Source organism: Schistocerca piceifrons, chromosome 2, assembly GCF_021461385.2.
Source record: "Schistocerca piceifrons isolate TAMUIC-IGC-003096 chromosome 2, iqSchPice1.1, whole genome shotgun sequence".
Lineage (NCBI taxonomy): Eukaryota > Metazoa > Arthropoda > Insecta > Orthoptera > Acrididae > Schistocerca > Schistocerca piceifrons.
The window spans coordinates 942,870,024-942,894,392 of record NC_060139.1 but is presented as its reverse complement, the minus strand read 5'-3'; the positions used below and the strand labels follow the sequence as shown (position 1 = coordinate 942,894,392).

Here is a 24,369-nt window from a genome sequence, read left to right as displayed (position 1 = left end):
TCTTACGGGACTTAACTGCTAAGGTCATCAGTCCCTAAGCTTCACACCACTTAACCTAAATTATCCTAAGGACAAACACACACACCCATGCCCGAGGGAGGACTCGAAACTCCGTCGGGAGCAGCCACACAGTCCATGACTGCAGAGCGTTCGACCGCTCAGCTAATCAGGCGCGGCGAACGTATTACAGATGGCGGTAGTATAGCGTACACAAGGTATAAAAGGGCAGTGCATTGGCGGAGCTGCTATTTGTACTCAAATGATTCATGTGGAAAGGTTTCCCGCACGACGGGAATTAACAGATTTTATACGTGGATAGATAGTTGGAGCTAGAAGCATGGGACATTCCATTTCCAAAATCTTTAGGGAATTCAGTGTGCTCTGAGAATACCAAATATCAGGCATTGCCTCTCACCACAGACAACGTAGTGGCCAACGGGCTTCACTTAATGACCCAGAGCACCGGCGTTTGCGTCGTGTTGTCTGTGCTGACAAACAAGGAACGCTGCGTGAAATAACCATGGAAATCAACGTGGAACGGATGATGGAGGCATCCATTAGGACAGTGTTGCGAAATTTGGCGTTATCCGGCTTTGGCAGCAGACGATCGATGTGAGTGTCTGCTAATAGGACATTTTTATGGATGACAATGCACCACGTTGCCGCGCCACGGTGGTTCGCGATTGGTTTGAAGAACATTCTGGACAATTCGAGCGAACGATTTGGTCACCGAGACCGTTCGACGCAGGACATAGTCGAGACGTCAGTTCACGCATAAGGCGCGCGGGATTAGCCGAGCGGTCTGAGGCGCTGCAGCCATGGACTGTGCGGCGGGTCTCGGCGGAGGTTCGAGTCTTCCCTCGGGCATGGGTGTTTGTGTTTGTCCTTAGGATAATTTAGGTTAAGTAGTGTGTAAGCTTAGGGACTGATGACCTTAGCAGTTAAGTCGTATAATTAATTACTATTAAAAACAGTCTTGATCACGATTTATTTAACAAGGTGACCGGTTTCGACCACTACTGTGGTCATCTTCAGACCATTGAGTAGGAACCTCTTTGTCCAACAGAAAGAGGTTTATTTAACAAGGTGACCGGTTTCGACCACTACTGTGGTCATCTTCAGACCATTGAGTAGGAACCTGTTTGTCCAACAGAAAGAGGTTCCTACTCAATGGTCTGAAGATGACCACAGTAGTGGTCGAAAACGGTCTCCTTGTTAAATAAATCGTGATCAAGACTGTTTTTAATAGTAATTATTTATAAGACATTGATCACTGCTGTTCCCGTAATGCATTCATAAGTCGTATAAGATTTCACACACATTTCACAGTTCATGCATAAAATCCTACAGTGGCAATGTTTTCGCAATTATGAACGGCTATAGAGGCAGCATGCCTCAATATTTCTGCAGGAGATTTCCAACGACTTGTTGAGTCCATGCTGGGTCGATGTACTGCACTACACTGGGCAAAAGGAGGTCCGACACGATGTTATGAGGTACGCCATGACTTTTGTTCCCTCAGTGTGTTAGTAGTTTGGTCACAATCATACTGATTAAGCTTGAGAACAAAGTTAATTACGCCTGCAAGTTTGACAGAAATTTGAGACCTGGATTAGGGACAGGTCAGGAAGCTGTACCCGAGAGCATATGGCCCCAGGTGAGAACATTACAGTTTTACAAGTGGCAGAAGACGAGAGATGGTTACCTTTTAGAAGGCGATGTTGTGCCCCCGGAGGAAGGCCTCTATCTGACCGTGCGATAGGGACTCCCTGCCCGTAGGCGCAGCGGCTGCCGGGCCAGCAGGTGCGGCCACGTAGTAGTAGGTCTGTGGCGCCTGCTGCACCTGCGCCTGGCGGTACTGCTGCTGTCTCGCCGCAGCTGGCGCGGGCGCCGGCGGCGGCGTCGTCACCTCGTAGCGGGAGCGCTGTCGCTGCTGCGCGTACAGCTGCTGCGACTGGAGCAGCTGCTGGAAGTAGTGCTGCTGCTGCGACTGCTGCGGCGCCACGTACGGCTGGATGCTGGCGCGCAGGTTCAGCTCGCCGCCCTGCGTCTGCGGCAGCGTCTGGTACAGCACCGTGTTGTACTGGCCCGTCGACGGGTCGTACACCAGCTCCGACGAGTAGATCGGGTCCGAGCTCGCCGCTGGCGCCGCCGCCGCAGGTGGAACCTGCAGGAACACCATCTCGTTGTGATTATTGTTGTTGTTGCTATAGTTTCTCTGCAGGGGTGCTTGATCATCATCACCAAAGACAAAGAAATAAAATGCAGAAAATGCAGAAAAGTCTTTTGGTCTTCTCGTACAGGGTGGGCAAAGTAGAAGGTATGATCAAAAGGTTTCCGTCGGAAGCCGTCACTATAGCGTATATGCAACTCATTGCGACTCCGATGCGGGTATATAAGCACCGACATATAGGCAGGGGTTTGGCTCAAATGGCTCTGAGCACTATGGGACTCAACTGCTGAGGTCATTAGTCCCCTAGAACTTAGAACTAGTTAAACCTAACTAACCTAAGGACATCACAAACATCTATGCCCGAGGCAGGATTCGAACCTGCGACTGTAGCGGTCATGCGGTTCCAGACTGCAGCGCCTTTAACCGCACGGCCACTTCGGCCGGGCAGGGGTTTACTGTGGCCTTTGCAAGTAAGCGTTTTGGTCAAGATTTGTGAAACGGACCCAGAAAAGTCTAGTGCATCTCAAGGTAGGCAACCCAACTGACATAATCTGTCATGGATTTGTATGACGTAAGCTGGGTTGCCTATCCTAAGGTGCCTGAAATATTTTCTGGTCCAGACGTTGACCCATGCACGATTACAACGACAAATGGTTCCTCTAAGACCCCCCAGTTAAGCATAACCCTCATTGCCAAACGCCCACCTTTACTGAGAAATTTAAAAATGCATCTGTGTACAGACCCAATCCGGGACGAAGTCGTAGGCGATTAAAGGGCAGCAACGTCTTCGACAAACTCCAATGCCAGATGACCTACTATCAGACGCAAGAGTAGCAGTGAAGCCTCGAAAGAGCAGCAGCGTATCCAGAATGAGATTTTCACTCTGCAGCGGAGTGTGTGCTGATATGAAACTTCATGGCAGATTAAAACTGTGTGCCGGACCGAGATTCGAACTCGGGACCTTTGCCTTTCGCGGGCAAGTGCTCTACCACCTGAGCTACCCAAGCACGACTCACAACATGTCCTTACAGCTTCAATTCTGGCAGTACCTCGTATCCTGCCTTCCAAACTTTACAGAAGCTTTTCTGCCCTACCTTTGGAAGGTAGGAGACGAGATACTACCAGAATTGAAGCTGTAAGACGTGAGTCGTGCTTGGGTAGCTCAGGTGGTAGAGCAATTGCCCGCGAAAGGCAAAGATCCCGAGTTCGAGTCTTGGTCCAGCACACAGTTTTAATCTGCTAGGAAGTTTCAGCAGCAGCTTAGCTTGCCGGCAGACGCTTGGTATTCTCGTCACATGTTCCGCCTGTACAGGTTCACTTTCAAAGTGCTCAACAAAGGTGGGTGGGTGACACCGAGGGTTTTGCCGAACTAGGGTGTTTTAGAATGATCCTTTGCCGTTTTATTCACGCATTCGCCAATATCGCGCCCCCATCCCTCCCCACCCACGCACACACACCGTGGAAGGATGCGAAATAGGAGGGTTGGTAGAACATAAGCACCCTTTTCTGGTTTGAATCACTTTTAGATTTCATCTAATGGTTTCTAACAGTCTCTATTGATTCCAGCCTGTAAAAATTGAGGTCGCGCTGTGGTCCAAAGGGGTCAAATAGCGTTTAATAGGGATGCAGCCCGACAGTATACTTTGAGAAGGGTTGAAACGCCTGAGGATGTCAGTAGTGCCAAAGATTGTGAAGAACGTCTTCCTGTTGCTCATCGCACTGTGAACTGTTTTCGACAGCGAAATGTGTGGGAATCAACGCCCTGGAGAAAGGATGGTTTCATTGACGCCCTTTAAGCCACTCCCTGCGCCCTTTCCGTGAAGATTCTGAGAGGCGGCGTGTCTGGAATGTTTTCCTGAGGCACTCATAAGAAACCCGCATCGTTTCAACGCTGGGCGCCGCGATTCTGACCTCCATCAAAAAATGGTTGAAATGGCTCTGAGCACTATGGGACTTAAAGTCTGTGGTCATCAGTCCCCTAGAACTTAGAACTACTTAAACCTAACTAACCTAAGGACATCACACACATCCATGCCCGAGGCAGGATTCGAACCTGCGACCGTAGCAGTCGCGCGGTTCCGGACTGAGCGCCTAGAACCGCGAGACCACCGCGGCCGGCCTGACCTCCATCGCGGAGGCAGCAATAGAAGTGGTGAAATGTGAGGATGAGGGAGTGTACGTCCTTCAGAAAGTGCGACACGTTCTCGGTGGCTTTGGGAAGAACTTTGGCGATACTTGGCTGCAATGTGACGTCATTAACCCTTCTTACATGTCACATGAACTTCTGAGCTGTTGCCTTTTTTTCGCATGTGTCGGTAACTTGCTTTTTGAACGTCGTCGTGACCTAGGCTGACGTCGCAGGGCGCTACGCTATTGTACCATTGCACAGGAAGGTAGTATTTTTGAGCGAAATTTCAACCTTAAGGGTCGCAGTGGGTGGTAATTCCGGAGTTTCGAAGAAGTCATCCTTGAATTCCGCTGGGCAGTGTACTTGAAAGGTGTCCTTTATCATTGCGCTTGTGGGTTATCATGAAAGTGGCACCATTAATATGGTTGCATGTCACAGTTTTTATGTTACATATATTTCCACGCGTAATTGCACTCAACTTTCATGATATGACAAAGACATAAATTGTGCAGTCGTATACAAATAATAAAAGACAACTACAGGTCGTACCTAGTTATTTAAACATTTCATAGCATCTGTGGACAGAGTTTCAGGGACGGTAGTGAACTTAGTGTTGTAACGAGCAGACTGAAATACTCTGAGGTGACAAAAGCCACGGGATAGCGATATGCACATACACAGACGGCGGTAGTACCGTGTACAGAAAGTGTAAAACGGCAATGCATTGACGGAGCTGAAATTTGCACTCAGGGGATTCAAGTGAAAAGGTTTCCGACGTGCTTATGGCCGCACGAGGGGAATTAACAAATGTTGAACGTGGGCTGGTGGTTGGAGCTGAACGCATGGGACATTTCATTTCGGAAATCTTAGGGAATTCGTTATTCCGAGACCCACAATATCAACAGTGAGCCGAGAATACCAAATTTCAGGCATTACCGCTCACCACGGACAACGCAGTGGCCGGCGGCCTTCGCTTAACAACCGAGAGCAGCGGCGTTTGCTTAGAGTTGTCCGTGTCAACAGACAGACAACACCTCGTGAAATAACTGCAGAAATCAATGTGGGACGTACGACGAACGTAGCAGTCAGGACAGGGTGGCCTTAATTGGCTGTGGCAGTAGACATCCGACATGAGCGCCTTTACTAACAGCACGGCATCTCCTCTCCTGGGCTCATGACCATATCGGTTGGACCCTAGACGACTGGAAGACCGTGGCCCCGTTAGACGAGTGCCGACTTCAGCTCGTAAGAGCTGATGATGGGGTTCGAGCGTGGAGCACACCTCACGAAGCCATGCACCCAAGTTGTCAACAAGGCACTGTTCCAACTGAACCGATGGTTGGCTCGAAATGGTTCAGCTACTAGGGGGCGATTTGCAGCCAAACATGGACTCCATGTTCCCAAACAACTGTGGGATTTTTATTGATGACAATACCGGACACTCAGAACGCCTGACACGAACTTCGTCGAAAATTTATGGGACAAAACTGAGGGGTCAGTTCATGCAGAAAATACTGCACTTCAACACCTTCACAATTGTGGGCAGCTACAAAGGCAGCATGGCTCAATATCAACGCAGGGGCTTTCAGCGACTTGTTGATTCCATGACACGTGGAGCTGCTGTACTATATCGGGCAAAAGGACATCCGTCACGTTAATTAGCAGGTTCGCATGACTTCTGTCACCTCATGGTATATTTCTATGTTGTCCTTTCTGTTTGTGATTATCAGTTGATATATAATAAAACCTGGATCACTAGCACAATTAATATGGGTGCACATCACAGTTTTTGAATTACATATCTTTCAACCTACCATTGGACTCAACTTTCACTTTATTACCAAGACCGAAATTGTGCAATCGTACATAAATTTAAAAAAAGTGTTAGCTGCAGGACATATCTACACTACTGGCCATTAAAATTGCTACATCGCGAAGGTCACGTGCTAGAGACGCGAAATTTAACAGACAGGGAGAGGATGCTGTGATATGTGAATGACTAGCTTTTCAGAGCATTTACACAAGGTTGGCGCCGGTGGCGACACCTATAACGTGCTGACATGAAGAAAGTTTCCAACCAATTTCTCATACATAAACAGCAGTTGACCGGCGCTGCCTGGTGAAACGTTGTTGTGATGCCTCGTGTAAGGAGGAAAAATGCGTACCATCATGTTTCCGACTTTGATAAAGGTCGGATTGTAGCCCATCGCGATTGCGGTTTATCGTATCGCGACAGTGCTGCTCGCGGTGGTCGAGATCCAATGACTGTTAGCAGAGTATGGAATCGGTGGGTTCAGGAGGGTAATACGGAACGCCGTGCTGGATCCCAACGGCCTCGTATCACTAGCAGTTGAGATGACAGGCATCTTATCCACATGGCTGTAACGGATCGTGCAGTCACGTCTCGATCCCTGAGTCAACACATGGGGACGTTTGCTAGACAACAACCATCTGCACGAACAGTTCGACGACGTTTGCAGCAGCATGGACTATCAGCTCGGAGACCGTGACTGCGGTTACCCTTGACGCTGCATCACAGACAGGAGCACCTGCGATGGTGTAAACGACGAACCTGGGTGCAGGAATGACAAAACGTCATTTTTTCGGATGAATCCAGGTTCTGTTTACAGCATCATGATGGTCGCATCCGTGTTTGACGACATCGCGGTGAACGCACATTGGAAGCATGTATTCGTCATCTCCATACTGGCGTATCACCTGGCGTGATGGTATGGGGTGCCATTGGTTAGACGTCTCGGCCGGCCGCGGTGGTCTCGCGGTTCTAGGCGCGCAGTCCGGAACCGCGCGACTGGTACGGTCGCAGGTTCGGATCCTGCCTCGGGCATGTATGTGTGTGATGTCCTTAGGTTAGTTAGGTTTAAGTAGTTCTAAGTTCTAGGGGACTGATGACCACAGCTGTTAAGTCCCATAGTCCTCAGAGCCATTTGAACCATTTTTAGACGTCTCGGTCACCTCTTGTTCGCACTGACGACACTTTGAACAGTGGACGTTAAATTTCAGATGTGTTACGTACGACCTGTGGCTCTACCCTTCATTCGATCCCTGATCCCTGCGAAACCCTACATTTCAGTAGGATAATGCACGATCGCATGTTGCAGGTACGGGCCTTTCTGGATACAGAAAACGTTCGACTGCTGCCCTGGCCAGCACATTCTCCAGATCTCTCACCAACTGAAAGCGTCTGGTCAATGGTGGCCGAGGAACTGGCTCGTCACAATACGCCAGTCGCTACTCTTGATGAACTATGGTATCGTGTTGATGTTGCATGGGCACCTGTACACGCCACGCAAGCTGTGTTTGACTCTATGCCCAGGCGTATCAAGGCCGTTATTACGGCCAGATGTGGTTCTTCTGGGTACTGATTTCTCAGGATCTATGCACCCAAATTACGTGAAAATGCAATCACATGGCAGTTCTAGTATAATATACTTGTCCAATGAATACTCTTTTATCATCTGCATTTCTTCTTGGTGTAGCTATTTTAATAGCCAGTAGTGTAATTATGTAAACATTTCAACGCAGCTGTGGACCCATTTTCAATATTGTACCAGCAGAGTGAAATAAATTCAGTGTGTGTCCCAGGTTTCGGGTGCTGCATTTTTCTTCTTCTGAGAAGGCAATCCATCTCACCTTGCGTGCCTGTTGGACCACCTGCTGCGGCCTGGCGGTGGCTAGCTGCGCGTGCTGGATAGGTTGCACCCGCTGCGCCAGCGCGGCGGGGCTGACGGTGCGCGGCGTCGTGACGACGTTGTTCTCCAGCTGGAACTTGCGCAGCTCGTCGTCGAAGTCGACGTCGGCGGTGGCGGCGGCGGCCACCGTGCTGGACGGCTGGTACAGCGAAGTCGTCCTGCCGTACAGCTGCGCCTGGGAGTGAGCTGCCGTCGAGTAGGGCGACGCGGTGCTGGACTGGAAGACTGGCGGGGGGCGGGTGTACAGCTGCGTAGTGGTCGTCTGCGGGCGCGGCGTGGCCGTGGCAAGTAGCTGGGGTCGGTATGTGGTGGCCGGCAGCTGGCTGCGCACCGTCGACGGCGCCACAGCTGGGCGAGGGCGCGGCGTGATGCTGAGGGTAGAGAGGGCAGTTTACAACACGAGGCCATACACTCTCCAGCTGGCTCACAGACAGGTGGTTGATACAACTTTGTTACTCAGCACATGAAAAAACAACGTGTTGCATCGAAACGAAAATTCACTAGAGAAAACTAAAGTTATGAGACAGAACTGGTAGCCAGTTCTTACCTCACTTACAGGGCTATTCATGAGTACCTACATCTACATCTACATTTATGCTCCGCAAGCCACCCAATAGTGTGTGGCAGGGGGCACTTTAAGTACTACTGTCATTACCTCCCTTTCCTGTTCCAGTCGCGTATGGTTCGCGGGAAGAACGACTGCCGGAAAGCCTCCGTGCGCGCTCGAATCTCTCTAATTTTACATTTGTGATCTCCTCGGGAGGTATAAGTAGGGGGAAGCAATGTATTCGATACCTCATCCAAAAACACACCCTCTCGAAACCTGGACAGCAAGCTACACCGCGATGCAGAGTGCCTCGCTTGCAGAGTCTGCCACTTGAGTTTGCCAAACAACCCTGACACGAAACGCGACGCTCTTCTTTGGATCTTCTCCATATCCTCCGTCAACCCGATCTGGTACAGATCCCACACTGATGAGCAATACTCAAGTATAGGTCGAACGAGTGTTTTGTAAGTCACCTCCTTTGTTGATGGACTACATTTTCTAAGGACTCTCACAATGAATCTCAATCTGGCACCCGTCTTACCAACAATTAGTTTTGTATGATCATTCCACTTCAAATCGTTCCGCACGCATACTCCCAGATACCAGTGTTAGTTCCGCTATCATATAATCATACAATAAAGAATCCTTCTTTCTATGTATTCGCAATACATTACATTTGTCTATGTTAAGGGTCAGTTGCCACTCCCTGCACCAAGTGCCTATCCGCTGTAGATCTTCCCGCATTTCGCTACAATTTTGTAATGCTGCAACTTCTCTGTATACTACAGCATCATCCGCGAAAAGCCGCATGGAACTTCCGACACTATCTACTAAGTCATTTATATATATTGTGAAAAGCAATGGTCCCATAACACTCCCCTGTGGCACGCCAGAGGTTACTTTAACGTCTGTAGACGTCTCTCCATTGAGAACAACATGCTGTGTTCTGTTTGCTAAAAACTCTTCAATCCAGCCACACAGCTGGTCTGATATTCCGTAAGCTCTTACTTTGTTTATCAGGCAACAGTGCGGAACTGTATCGAACGCCTTCCGGGAGCCTACCTGGCAGCCTGTATCTAATATTTTCTGGAGTTTCAAAAGAAAATGTGCGTACACTATTACACATTCATAAGATACACATATATTAGTGGACAGAACATCTGTCCAAGGTTTTAACGTACTTCACACATGGTCAATGTGGTATCACGTATCGATACCACCCCACGGGCGTAACAGTTGGCAACGGAATTGCAAGTTTCCTGTCTGATGCCGACAGTGCTCATGGAGTATCTGGCGGACCCAGTTGGTGAGCGGCCACTGAGCCACGCCTCCACTGGCTCTAGACTACGAGCGTCCTCTGCCATTGCAATACAGGACTGCCTGTGGCAGACACTCAGCCCACTTGCTCTTGGAGCCTCGTCGCTATGATACTATCGGTCGTGCTTAGTACAGTGAGTCTCATGCTTGTTGTTACTGTGTGAGCTGCACTCTAATTCTTGCTGTATTATTTGTAATAAGTGTTATTTGTAATAAGTGTTTTGAAGAAATACGAGTTAATTAAATCTTCTGTGTGTTATGTTAACTTGTTCGCTAATCATTTCTGTTCTTGTCCATTGACGACAGTTGCCACACCACTCTGTAACCCACTTCTCTTTACCATTCTACATGAAATTGTGCATAACACTCTATACGGACAAACGTCAATATGTGTGTGCAGTTCATTTAATCTGCTGTCATGAAATGCCTGGGAAAGTATGACAGCGGTCCACTTTTTAGATCTGTTCACTGAGTTGCTGTCGCTAACTGCGAAATAATTCATCTGGCGATACATAACGAATGGTTTTTCTTCATGTTCTGTCATTCCTTCCCCTACTGAAACAATGGCAGGGCGCTTATTGTGAATCGACGCTTGGAGAGATGCTCTAGCCACAATGTGTTTCGTTTTTATTAGTGTCTTATAGTTTTCATACAGTAGTCTTTTGAAACCCAGAATGTACTTATGAATAACCCTGCATAAAAGTTCATGCAGTAAGATAACAGCTGGAGCTAATATCTTCCTCCTGTCAGAGGAGTGAGTGACAGATTGGAGAAGGTTAAAAGGGAAGGTTGCTCGGATGCTCGTCCTCAAAACTGAGCCCACTCATTCTGAGAATCTCAGTACCTGACCTTCCTCTCTAATTTTACCCAAATTATCCGGCTCTACTCCACAAGGTAAAGGTAAAGTTCCACGTTCTGGCCTTAGACGGGCCATGTCAGCCTCTGTCAGTGGCGTCATCGTATGTGGTTGAACGAACATGTGGTCAGCACACCGCTCTCCCCATCGTTGCCATGTGTCTTGACCTTAAAAACGCTCGTTTCGGTCGAGTAACTCGTAGTTGGTCTCGAGAGGCTGAGTGCACCCCGTACCAGTCCTTCCACAGGGAAAAGTACGTGGCAGTACTGCGTCAGCCATGCTGACCATTTAGGTGTGGAGGTGGACTCTGCTTCTTAACGAAGGAACTATTAGTTTTGAAGGGTAGGATAGAGTACGGTGTTTTTATATGTGTCTACTGGCAGTACCAAGCACTGTTTTGAGCACTCAGGCTGAAGGTGGGTGCCAGATCAGATTAAAATCCGGATATTTGTCTTTGATAGGCAATGTTTTTTAAGTGAACCACTTGTACTTACCTTCCAAATCTTTTCACAGTTTAACAAAATGACTCTCTGCTTCTACTTGCCTTTCAAATGACCATATGTACGTTAAGGGAGCGCCCGCATCTCGTGGTCGTGCGGTAGCGTTCTCGCTTCCCACGCCTGGGTTCCCGGGTTCGATTCCCGGCGGGGTCAGGGATTTTTTCTGCCTCGTGATGGCTGGGTGTTGTGTGATGTCCTTAGGTTAGTTAGGTTTAAGTAGTCCTAAGTTCTACGGGACTGATGACCATAGATGTTAAGTCCCATAGTGCTCAGAGTCATTTGAACCGTTAAGGGAGCGTCTCATAAAGATAGCTATCTGGGTTTAAGGAAGACGATTATACACAATTTCTACTAACATAGAGACGAATGTGAGGAAGAATTATGAGAGCTACAGATCTTAATGAACACAGTTTACTGAACACAGAAAATGCGTGGCTATAAAACAACGGGACTATTGCAGTAAAATATTTTATTTCAAAACTATACATATATAGCGATTTGAGAGAGGGGACCAAACAGTGGCGTCATCGGTCCCATCGGATTAGGGAAGGATGGGGGAATGAAGTCGGCCGTGCCCTTTCAAAGGAACCATTCCGGCATTTGCCTGAAGCGATTTAGTAAAAGGTAGTTCTTTTAATAAAAGGTGGGTTTCAGTACCAGTTTCCTGAAATTTCGTGTGAAACTTCTCGACTATTCGGTTCTCTGTTATTACACTTATGACTTTTCCGGCAAAACAAAATAGCAGCTCTTACTCAAACGAAGTCGACGGCCACACTGATCTGTCTGTAGACATCAGACATGTCGCATTCTACTTGGCAGTTCATCTTTGGCGCATGCATACTTACTCTGTGACAGCATCGGTCCACTATTTTATAGATACACCTCATATCCATTGAGAGAAAACCAAAAAAGAAAAAAAACAAGTACTGAGGAGCATCAGAAAACGGATTACCGACAAATTTAACATAAAAATTGGTGACCACATCGTGGATGATGAGAAAGAATTCTGCTACCTTGGGAACAAAATAACACATGATAGTTGAAGTAAGATGGATATAAGAAGCAGACTACCAACAGCTAAGAGAGTATTCCTCGGAAAGATATAGGTTTTAATTAGCGGAAGAAATTTCGTAGAATGCAAGTGTGAACACAGCATCTTGTATAAGTGAATCATGGACTGTGGTAAGCCGGAAAACATGGAAGTAGAAGCGTTTGAGACGTGGTGTTACAGAAGGATGCTTAAAAGTAAGTGCACTGCTGAAAAATGAGCAGGTCCTTCACAGAATCGGTAAGCAAAAGAATATATGGAAAACACTCACGACAAGGAGGGGCATAATCATACACCACATGTTAAGATATCAGGGAGTAGCTCCCATGGTAATGGAGCGAACCATGGTGGGAAAACAACCGCACAAGAAGACAGGATAATACAACCTTCGTCAAAGCCTGAAAGATAATATGCACGTGGAAGTCACCTGGATATACCGTGTTCTGATCTCCACTTGAAGAGTTTCTGAAACTTTAGAGACACCCAATGGAGATCATGTACTCGCGCCATTCTTCACCTTTAGGAAAGGCTACTTTGTGTACTGAAATTACTGAAAGTAAGCTGGCAGAAGGATGAAATTGTAATCAAAATATCCCATAAGCATGGAAGTGCTGGAATATCTTTTTGTTAGCATTCGGTCAGGGCGTCCATGCTGCAGCAATATGGAGATAATAATAATAATAATGTCGTGTGACGATTAGACGCCACTTCGGCGACTTGCGCGTCGATGGGGATGAAATGGTGATGATCAGGACAACACAACACCCAGTCCCTGAGCGGAGACAATCTCCGACCCAGCCGGGAATCGAATTTCCTAGAATGCAAGTATGATCACAGCATCGTGTATAAGTGAATCATGGACTGTGGTAAGCCCTTAGGACTGACAGTCCGTCGCGATGACCCCCATTTTTTTTTAAATCTCATTTTGTTCGTTATAGTTCGTTGCAATTGGTCGTGGCGGACGTCCCCTGACGCCCGTTGAAGTTCGTTATTGATCCATTCACTCAGTTGTTTTTATTACAGAGGTCATCTACCCCTCTGACCGAACACGCTGAGGTACCGTGCCGGCGACCACTCAGCTACCGGGGGCGGATAATATGGAGATGAAGCGTACCTGACGGCCTGCTGCGGCTGCGGGCGGTAGGCTATGGGAGCGGGCGTGGTGTACTGCTGGCTGTCGTACTGGTGGTACAGCGAGCTGGTGCTGGGGATGGAGTAGGCGGAGGCGGGCCTGGCCGTGTACAGCTGCTGCGGCTCGTCGTCCACCTCGTCCTCCACCGACTGGCCCAGCTGGTCCTGGCGGTAGTCGTTCTGGAACACCGTGGTCGTCGTCTGCGGGCGCGGCGGCGTCGCCACCGTCGGTCGCAGGGGACGCAGAGGTCTGATGGGAACCTGCAGGCAGCCAAAAGTGACTGTAATGGGATGTACGTAGTAGCTCGCGATGGCTATATTATTACTATTGTTAGTTATAAGTTGGCACAGTGGATAGGCCTTGAAAAACTGAAGACAGATCAATCGAGAAAACAGGAAGAAGTTGTGTGGAACTATGAAAAAAATAAGCAAAATATACAAACGGAGTAGTCCATGCGAAAGATAGGCAACATATAGGATAAATTAAGTGTAGGAGCGCCGTGGTCCCGTGGACAGCGTGAGCAGCTGCGAAACGAAAGGTCTTTCGTTCAAGCCTTCCCTCGAGTGAAAAGTTATTTTATTTTCAGACAATTTTAGAGTGGGAGTAGACGTGACTACCAATCCTCCAGGTTGTACACCTCTTGTGCAACCGTTAGATGTGTTTGGTTTTCGGCAAGTGAAATACTTTGTGAAAAGATTCTATGATTTTGCGAAGCTGCACAGGTACACAGAGCAGTACTGTTTACGTGATCATGTGTCAATTATCAAAGTTCAGGCACTCACACGTAATCAACTTCGCTCTCCAAAATTCCAGGACATGTTCAGATTTGCTTGGACATATGCAGGATTTGACGGTCTACACACGGAAAAATTTGAAAACGTTAAAAACATATGTTTTGACAGAGCACAGGTAAAACTGTGCGACTGTCAAACTGTTGCATTCATTTGTTGCAGTTTATGTGACAAACTCTTATGTTTTCATCACTTTTTTGGGAGTGATTATCACATCCACAAGAAAACCTAAACCGGGGAAGGTAGAAGAATCTTTTTACCCATTCGCCAAGTGTACAAGTTAGGTGGGACGACAACATATTCCTGTCATGTGACGCACATGCCGTCACCAGTGTCGTATAGATTATATCAGACGTGTTTTCCTGTGGAGGAACCGTTTGACCTATGACCTTGCGATCAAATGTTTTCGGTTCCAAATGGAGAGGCACGTCCATTCGTCTACTAATCGCACGGTTTTGCGGTGCGGTCGCAAAACACAGACACAAAACTTATTACAGTGAACAGAGACGTCAATGAACGAAGGGGCAGAATGTAAACTTTCCACTCGAGGGAAGACTTGAACCAAGGACCTCTCGTTCCGTATCCGCTCACGCTAACCACGGGACCACGGCGCTCCCGTGCTTACCCTATCCTTGATGTTGCCTAACTTGCGCATGGACTACTCAGTGTGTATATTTTGCTTATTTTTTTTCATAGTTCCACACAATTTCTTCCTGTTTTCTCGATTGATCTGTGTTCAGTTTTTCAAGGCCTATTCACTGTGCCAACTTATAACTAAATCTGAGGGGGGTGCGATGGGGAGGTTCCCTTGTCAGAATACACACTTTTTCTATCGTCATACCAAGCAGGTGCAGTTCAAATGTTCAAATGTGTGTGAAATCTTATGGGACTTAACTGCTAAGGTCATCAGTCCCTAAGCTTACACACTACTTAACCTAAATTATCCCAAGGACAAACACACACACACCCATGCCCGAGGAAGGACTCGAACCTCCGCCGGGACCAGCCGCACAGTCCATGACTGCAGCGCCCCTGACCACTCGGCTAATCCCGTGCGGCGCAGGTGCAGTATTATTGGGCTTTTTTGCCAGACCAACTGTCCACTCATCCGATTTCTGCCCAAAATTTTTCTGTTTGTTACCCCTTCTTCATTCAGGTCTGTTTTCACTACAACCATCCATTTTATCGTCTCAGTTCTCGCCTTACTGCAACTTTCGTAGAAACTGCAACCGGCTGGTTTACCAGGTCAATTCCATTCTTTTAATATGGCTACAGTGTTTTAGCCTGCATTTTTCCATATCTGTACAAACAATAGTATATTTTTTAATTAATTTATTTTTTCTTTGCCTGTACATACCTTGTCCAGCGTAATTTAGAATCACCTGTTCCTGATTATTTGTCTTTCTATCTTTTGGATTGCTTCAATATTTCCCTTAGTGATTGCAATCACTGTTTCACTCCTGTAGAGATACACCGGTTTCACGACTTTGTTGTAGTATCTCAGTATTGTATATTTGAGAAGCATTTCCTTTTGTAAATCTGACAACTATTCCCGTTTTGTGACAACGTATCTCATAACCAATCTTTTCCGGATCAGTCTTCTGAATAGTTTTCCGTAATTTGAACTGAAAAACTCTCAGTCTGACTAAAGTAGAACTTTTAGTATCAAATTGTTGCTAGACATGTATTTTGGCTTTTCTTTCCGTTGTTTCTTTACGAATTTTTGCTTGTTTTTATGATATTTAAATGGTCCGATATAGAATCGCCAGATCGTCTGCAGAAGCAATCTACTAGAACTTCGCAGTTGGATTGGTTCTTCGATTTTAAGTTTAGATTTTAGTTTCTGCTACTCTTAAAATTACTTTGTTGAAAAGTTATAAAAGGAGTGCTTCACTTTGTCTCAATCCTGTTTTAACTTCAAAATTTTCCGTAATTTCTGCTCTGAACTTTATATTTTGTACAATTTAGTGTTTCACTAGTAATTGCACTAGTTTGATGGTATAGACGTTCTTTCAGAACGCATTTCTTTCACCGTTATCTGCATATAGGCACAGTTGCACCACACAGTGCTAGTAGTTTCTTTTTTTATGATCTTCCATACATCTCCCATTCTCCCTCCGTGGGCTGGTTTTCTTTCCTAAGCTCACTTGGTTCCTGGTTTTATGGGATCCTCATACTCTGGCTGTACTATCGAACAGTTTACCTTTGAACTGAACAGAATCCTGTCTGCTACTTCCGCTGTTTCTGTCTGGGCTTTCTCGAGGTCTTTTTTAATTTGTTGAGCCGATAGTATATTCTTTAACGTTGAGATATACGTCATAATCTCGTGTGGAAGCCTTGTTATCGGGAGCCTTTGAACATGTAAATAAACTTTTCATCTTCATTTTCTAAGGCCTGCTACTAGGATGGAAAATTTAGTTTTTGCTTCACAAAATTCCAGTCTGTATTCGTCCTCCTTTTTTTATGGGCCAAGATTGTCGGTCATAATCCTTCACTCTTCGTTCAGAACGTTTCCCAGAGCGGTTTTTCTATCGAGAGTTATGCTCGTGTGCACAGCTGCAGATTTGGTCACTGTTTTGTAATGTCTAATATTTTATGTATGGACATGCACTTTTTTCATATGTTTTCTGTGTTCTCTCAAGAGCTCTCTTTTTTTCTGTAGCCGAGCTCTCTGTGCTTCGTTTTGTAGCCTCGTTCTTTCTGTAATCTCACCGAGATTCTTGAAGAGTCTGACCGTTTCGACTTGTCCGCACTTCCTGTTTGATTTAGGACTCATAAATTTAGTGTAGATGAGCTCAGTTGTTTCAAAAGAGGTTTGTAAGTGAGCCTGAGCGCATTCTCGTACGTCACTTTCACTTAACTTGTGAAACGTTGTTCGGCACTGGTGCTGCCTTACCTTGGGGATGTTCTCCTCGCCGCTGTCTTCTTCCTCCTCAGCCTGCTGGGGGTCGCGCCCCTCCGGGTTGTTGGGGTCGCACGGGTTTCCAGACACGTACGTGAACTCGCGCTTGTTGCCGTCCGGGTCCACGTAGCCGTACTTGCCGCGCACCACGCAGTCCGTGCCACGCGTCTCCTCTTTGAAGCTGCCGTCGGCCGCCTCGTAGCCAAACGTGAACGATCCGTCATCGTTCACCTGGACAGAACACAACAGGTTACATAGCAGCGTCGGCCTAGCTTACCTCTAACTGCTGTATAATGGTGACGGTGACAACAGAGAGGTGGAACAGATGCTGTCGTGCAACGTTATTCACTGCTGAAGATCAACATTATGAAGTCTTGTGGAACTAACCGAACGGAACGTAGGAATCCGATCTGTACAAATGAATTTATTTCGAGAAAAATATGTAGTTATGTTTCTACAGTCTAACAAGTATGTTTGCCTGGTCTAATATTCTCTTTTTACCAGGTTCTATCTAGAACTGTTCGATAAACATACTCGTATATTACGAGTCTGTGTAAGTACAGTGAAATGCTTGGAGTGCGTACTTATTTTGTTGGTTTCGACGACTTCTCTCCACCAGTTCAATGTTAATTGGGGTGCAGAATATTAATTGCTTCATTACAGAAATCCCTAGAGTCAATGTGAAAAACCGATGAATTCAATAACTTACACCAGCCCATAGTTTGCATTATGTCTTAATGTTTATATTCTTCCAGAACATTTGTACAATGCACAGCCCAAAGAAACTGACTTTACAGATCATGTACTCGAAATAACGGGAAAAAACTGCCACTCTACCACCACCCCCGAGCTCTTAGCTCTCACTGCTTACGCAGTTTCTTAAAAACACAAGTTCTTTCAAAGCATTGTTCAACAAAGGCACATTAACTGAGTTACAATTAAAATCGGTTGTTTCACAAGAAATTATAGTTACAGTTTTGAAGATAATAAATAACTGATTACAACAAATGTAATTTCTAAAAATGCTTTTCAAATTTAGTATCGAAATACTTCCTGAGAAATGTAACTAACAATATGTGATATAAAACAATTAATATGTCATTAATTATAACAGAAATTTCGTTCCTAACACATTTTGGAATACTTTTAATATTGCGGAAATAGATTCTGAGATTCAAATTTTACATAATAATTTTGTTTTGACCAAACGATCGAAATAATGGTTTGTTTATGTCAGAAAGTTCTAGAACTCGTAATTACACAATTGATTACAATGAATCTGAGTTGAGCTTTTATACAAACATGTATTGAGGCTGAACGTAACTTTCAGTACACCAGTTAGCCAGAAATATACCAAAACTAGTCTTCAAGTTTTATGAAATAATAGAATTTTGACAGTTAATTTCCCATTTAATGACTGAAATGATTTTAACTCTAATATTTCTATGTGATTATTGTCTGATATTTACACAAATTAAGTAATTAGTTTGTAAATTTCGTAAAACTGAGGATTACAATGAGATAATTGGCCACTAATAAAAAAAATCCTGTTAACTGTATTTAAATTAGCTGTAGTTGACTAAATGGGTGTGTTACATTTTATGTATTTCGTGTACAGCGTTATTTGTTGCAATACAGAGCACCAAAAGTTGTATTTTAACATTTGCTATACTGTGAAATGTTTATCGTATAATACGTAACAGCGTGGTACCGAATACTTCATATAAGGGTCCCCATAGTGTGTCCTATCACATTGGCCATTATCTGCAAAAAGTATATAAATAATCGTTTTATAAAATGAAAGACCTTTTTCTTGCTGCAGTCTATATTTATTCATGTGCCAGAGGTGTTTCGTCTTTTACAGTAAGACATTTTCAGTAGCTGTTTGTCTGGAATTATACAGTTTTGTTTTTATATGAGCTACTTACAGATTAGAAATTGGTTCTTAATTATTACATTAATAATTTACTAATTACAGTTGCTAGTTTTTCCGGCCGACATCTGCGTTTCCTCTCATCTAGTCATAGGTTAGAGGTCGCACTGTCATTTCACTTATAAAATAACGACACTTTTTTAGGCCACGAACTTTCTGTTTTGTAGCTGTCATATTTCGTAAGCAAACTGCTATGGGACACCGTTACTGGTCTGGCACTAACTGAACATTTTTGTTATGAGAAAAATGTGTGATTTGTGCCCTATGTATTACATGTAAATTATAAACGTAATTTACCGCCTGTTGTGGCGCCATTCCAATCCATTCGAATATTGTTTATTTAGTACACCGTGGGAAACCTCATGCTGTGGTAAAGCCAAACTCGAAACTATACTCTCTCAACAGTGAGAGCTGTAAGTACACCATTGTACCAGAGCCTCTTTACGGCTTGGGAAAAAACGTGAAGAGAAGTTCCGAAGCAATAATGTATTCACGATGGAAATTAAGAAGTAAAACAGCAGAAGAGAGAGAGAGAAATGCAAAATTTCACCATATTGAGTGACTGACTGTGAGTGAAGTCCCATTGTTGTGACAGGCCATGAATATGGGATGTACGATTCATATCGCATATTTGTCTAACTGGACGTAGCATATGGAACATCATAGTTAGCCATGTTTATGCTATTCACACTAATTTGCTTACCGTGTGTTTCAATTTTACTACTTTGTGTATATTCTTTTTAACATGCGTTTATACCCCTCCCAACTCAAGTGCCTATTTGTTGTCTGGTGTGATGTTTAAACACCATATCACGTACATATGTTTCCTTTTTATAACCGAGGGCTGACATACACTTCCCTCTGTCGCCTCCTTACCACTAGCGTCTCGCTGTTTCACTATAGTCTGCAGTCGGAGTCCTTACGTAGTTCACACTTTGCCTTAACTCACTGAAAAGATTGGTTTACTACATATATCTGACTATGCGTTTATATCCTATCTATTATGGATGACGCGTTACGTATCACAGAGTTTTATCTGTTTCGTATGTGCAACGCTAGAGGAACGCAGTTCTCCTCATCAGGTTAGTTTAGCCTACCAGCTTTTTAGACCGTAAGAAATAAACCTACGTACATACACCTTCTAATTAATATGTATATCAGCCTTTCTGGGTGATATACCCATTGAGTAGGCTATTTACTTTTCAGTGGCTAATACACTGTATGACAGTGGAGCACTTTATGTAGCCTTTTACAGTTTCAGTACTAGAATACTCTCCTGCTCATTACACGATGTTTCAAAAATACTTTTAAAACTTTGAAGACAATTTTCGTACACCAAACCAAGAAAAAAGCGTTACATAAACATACGTGCGAAAATCCTTCATTTTCGAGTTATTAATGAAAGTTGATGTTCAACCCCTTCCAGGTACAACCGAACAACTTCACTTATCTACAGGCCAGTTTGACTCATTGTATCCTAGATAGCGTTTTGATGCCATGGAGACTTGTTTGGATTCGTCATTCGTCTGTCTTCAACGTGCCCATTGTGTACATGTCCTTCAGGTAGTGAGTTAACTAAAAGTGCTTCGTTCAGATACGGCAGGATAACCATTTAGTGAGCAGGCAGACATGAATTTTATGTACGGCCGCGCGAATGGCGATGGACACGAGACTGCACGGATGTCCCAGAGGCCGAAGACAGCGGAGTCATCCAGCCTTTGGTGCTGTGTGTCGTCACGCTGCTGAGACAGGATCCATAGCACCACAGATTACTGACCGAGGAGACAGCGTATTGCTCGTACACCTGACCAGGAAGATCACGTTCTACGGGCTGTCGAAGAAGAGCCAGCCAGGTATGGAGCATGATGCAAGCGTATCATCTTCAACGTGTCCAGGACCTTCCGCCGATCAACCACCACGAGAGAACTTTTGCCGATGGTCTGTTGGACCAATCCGTAGTTTGTATCTTCAGTTTTGTTTACTTGTTTACAGGTAAGGCAAAGTTTGGAAGATATGAAGATGGTATCTGTTCTTTAGGACATGCCAGAAAGAAACCAAATTCATATAGATAAGGCTTACCAGCCAAAGCTCTTCTTCAATGCGGATGCACTCACATTGCTCAAACTCTCACGGGAATCGGTAGAACGACTGCCACGAATAACGAGTATAGTAGGCAGGGGCACTACAAATGTAGCGTGTGGACAGTAATTGGAAATGTGGGTCTCACGGGGAGCGTGCCAGAGATAAGACTTTGCAGTCGCACTACCCTCTGTTTCCCCGATGGCTCAGTCGGATAGGACGTTTGCCATGTAAGCAAGAGATACCCAGTTCGAGTCCTGGTTGGGGCACACATTTTCAACTGTTACCATTGATATTTATCAACGCCTGTAAGCAGCTAATGGTCAGGATTTCAATGTAACTTCAAGTCTGGAGGGGGTGGAATAACAAATTCCCACAACAGACCAGGTATGGGGCGACTGCAATCCTCATGCTACAGTACAGGTTAGATATCAGCGTCAATTTAAGATTAATGTGTAGGCGGGAATTGTAGGTGACTACCTGGTAGGGCCATATGTTTTCCGAGCAGGTGTTATAGGTGATGTCTAAAGGGATTTTATTTTCTCCAAGACATACTAGACGAAACATGTTGTTTAGGCATGGTGGAGCTCCAGTACACTTCAGTCTCAGTGTTCGAGATGCACTGGCTTGACAAATGGATAAGTATATCAACGGCCCACACATTTCCCGGCTTTAACTCTTTGGATTATTATCTCTGGGGCACCTTAAACAATTAGTCTATGCGGCAACCACCCCGATGGAACTTTATCGACGTGACACGAAAGCCTGCGAAACCGTTCGAAATGGTCAGTGAGTATTCGAAAGAGCGCGATAATCCATGATTCGACGAATTCATGCGTGTTTAGAAGCAAGAGGTCGACATTTCGAACATTTATTGTCAGTTTCTGTGTTGATGAGCACCAGTCAGCTGAAGTACAAACTTTCATTAAAAACTCGAAACGAACGAGTTTCGGACACATGTTGATCAAAACCTTTTTTTCTTGTTTTGATCTAAGAAAGCTGTTCCCAAAGTTTGCAAAAGAATTTTTGAAACAACTGTATGATGTAAACTGGTTCAATATAATTCTGTTAAGGATTGGTACGATAATGATATGTTAGCTGTATATATCTAGGGCGTGAACATGATGGATTGTATAAACGAAACCGGTTGCTATCAAATAAAACTACCGGGTAATTATAATTAAAGTTCGCTTACTGACGGAGGTCTAGTGTGTAATTACCGCATGGCAGTGAAACCTGGCTCTGAGCACTATGGGACTTAACATCTGAGGTCATCAGTCGCCTAGAACTTAGAACTACTTAAACCTAACTAACATAAGGACATCACACACATCCATGCCCGAGGCAGGATTCGAACCTGCGACCGTAGCAGTCGCGCGGTTCCGGACTACAGCGCCTAGAACCGCATGGCCACCGCGGCCGGCGCAGTGAAACCTGGTAGATGTGCTAACGCGTTAATGCGGAACCGATTTACGCTGGAAAACAAATTAATTCCAGTTGTGACCATCGGGAGCAAAGCAGGCTCTGTGCACTGTTTGTATGGCGGTATAACATACACACTGTCATTTGACAACGTAAGTGATCAGTATGGCTATCGACAAGAGAGACCGTGCGCTGCTAGTGAAACAGTTATAGTCCTGCATTGATAGAGTATCGCCGAGTGAAAGGCCTGGGGAGAGATGAGACGTCATTAAATCGTTTAAGGAAGGTGATAATGAAAACGTGGCACTTGACAGAGGAAGGCGTCCCATCCCGGTGGAAGTTATTGACGAGGTCGCTGTCATTGTAACTGACTACGCAGCATGTGGCGCTGGTAGTGCCAGTACTAATGCAGTGTCACGAGAATTGTCTGTCGCATGGTCAGCAGTACCGAAACTTTCGCGATCTGTTTTACACTGGTATCCGTACAAGATCCAGATGCAGCAGTAACTGAAACCTCATTACCTGCAGCAACGTTCTGTATTTGCTCTTCAGTTTCTGGCACGGATCGATGGCGATGACATGTGGCTGGGCAATATTCTGTGGAGTGACGTGGCACTTTTTACACTGCAGGATGCGGTGAGTACACAGAACTGACGAATTTGTGCCACTGTTACATTGCGTGTTGTACACGAAGAGTTGTTTGTATTTGCCGTATGTGGATTCACAAGCACCTTTATTCCCGGTCCTTTCTTATTTGAAGAGAATACATCCAGAGGGCCTGTCAGGTGTACCGTGACGTCTGCACGTTATCGAGACCTTCTTGTGCAAAATGTGATTGTTACTTCGGAAGATCGCAACTACGTGTGGAAACCACCGTTTTCACGCAAGATGGGCAACACCTCATGTCGCTTGCCCAGCGAAAGATGTGCTTAATGCAACAGTCCATGAACTTGTTACTGTCAGTTCCACAAGAAAGTGTACACCATAATTTTAAATGTAACGTCCGCAGGGTCATCTCTGGTAGTAATCTCGAATCTGTAATCACTACACTTTTGCACAGCGTAAAGATAAACAGTGTGAGAATTGAACATTTTGTTTTGTCGGTTGCAGTTTAAAATGAGTGCAAAATATCTGAAGTGTCACAAGGCTGTGTTCCTTGTAAATCGTCCAAAGGGATCAAAGATTTCATATGGAGCTGCTGCTAAAATTCTTAGAATGTCAGAGACATTTGTTTCGAAGTGGGTCAAAGGATGTTTAGAGATTGGAAACGTGGATGATTTACTTGGGTGAGGGCTAAGGTGCCAAACTATAATCCATAATGGCGGCGATTGGATTAACTATTAAGTAATTGTGCAATTAGTAATTACATGTATTTTAAGTAAACATATGTTTATATTAGTGTCTTTTATTTGATACACATAATGGCTTACACTTTCTTATGGAACTGACTGTATCTCCAGAAGTTTCCCGGATGCACGGCCTGCAAGATTACCGGAACTGCATCCGTGTGACTTTTGGCTCTGGGGATATACAAAAGAACGCGTTTTCCAGGGACACGTTCGGTCTCTGCCTCATCTGAAGACCAGTATAAGGGAACAAGTTGCTCAGGTAGTCTGTCGGTTGTGGGAATTTGTTATTCCACCTCTTCCAAATTTGAAATTACATTGAAATCCAGACCATTAGCTGTCGGTCGGTTGGGGCACAGCAGTGAGGAAGTCTCCGTGGCGCGTAGTCAGGCCGGAGCTGCTGGCGGCGTGCACACGCGGTTGGAGCTGTGAGGCGTTTCTTGCGAGGGTTACGAAGTTCGTCGCCCACCGATCCTGGACACTAA

General features: G+C 45.2%; 1 protein-coding gene across 2 annotated transcripts in view; it reads right to left on the bottom strand.

Annotated features, from left to right (window-relative positions):
* The window catches only part of LOC124776621 (E1A-binding protein p400-like), a 183,778-nt gene that overhangs the window by 47,654 nt on the left and 111,755 nt on the right, over positions 1-24,369 (bottom strand). For both annotated transcript variants that reach the window (XM_047251708.1, XM_047251709.1), the window contains exons 3-6: positions 17,099-17,335; positions 13,394-13,671; positions 7,953-8,382; positions 1,706-2,167 (exon numbers count right to left, since the gene is read on the bottom strand). In XM_047251708.1, coding sequence (XP_047107664.1) covers positions 1,709-2,167; positions 7,953-8,382; positions 13,394-13,671; positions 17,099-17,335 — 1,404 coding nt within the window. In that variant the 3' untranslated portion in view covers positions 1,706-1,708. The remainder of the gene's footprint in view (positions 1-1,705; positions 2,168-7,952; positions 8,383-13,393; positions 13,672-17,098; positions 17,336-24,369) is intronic.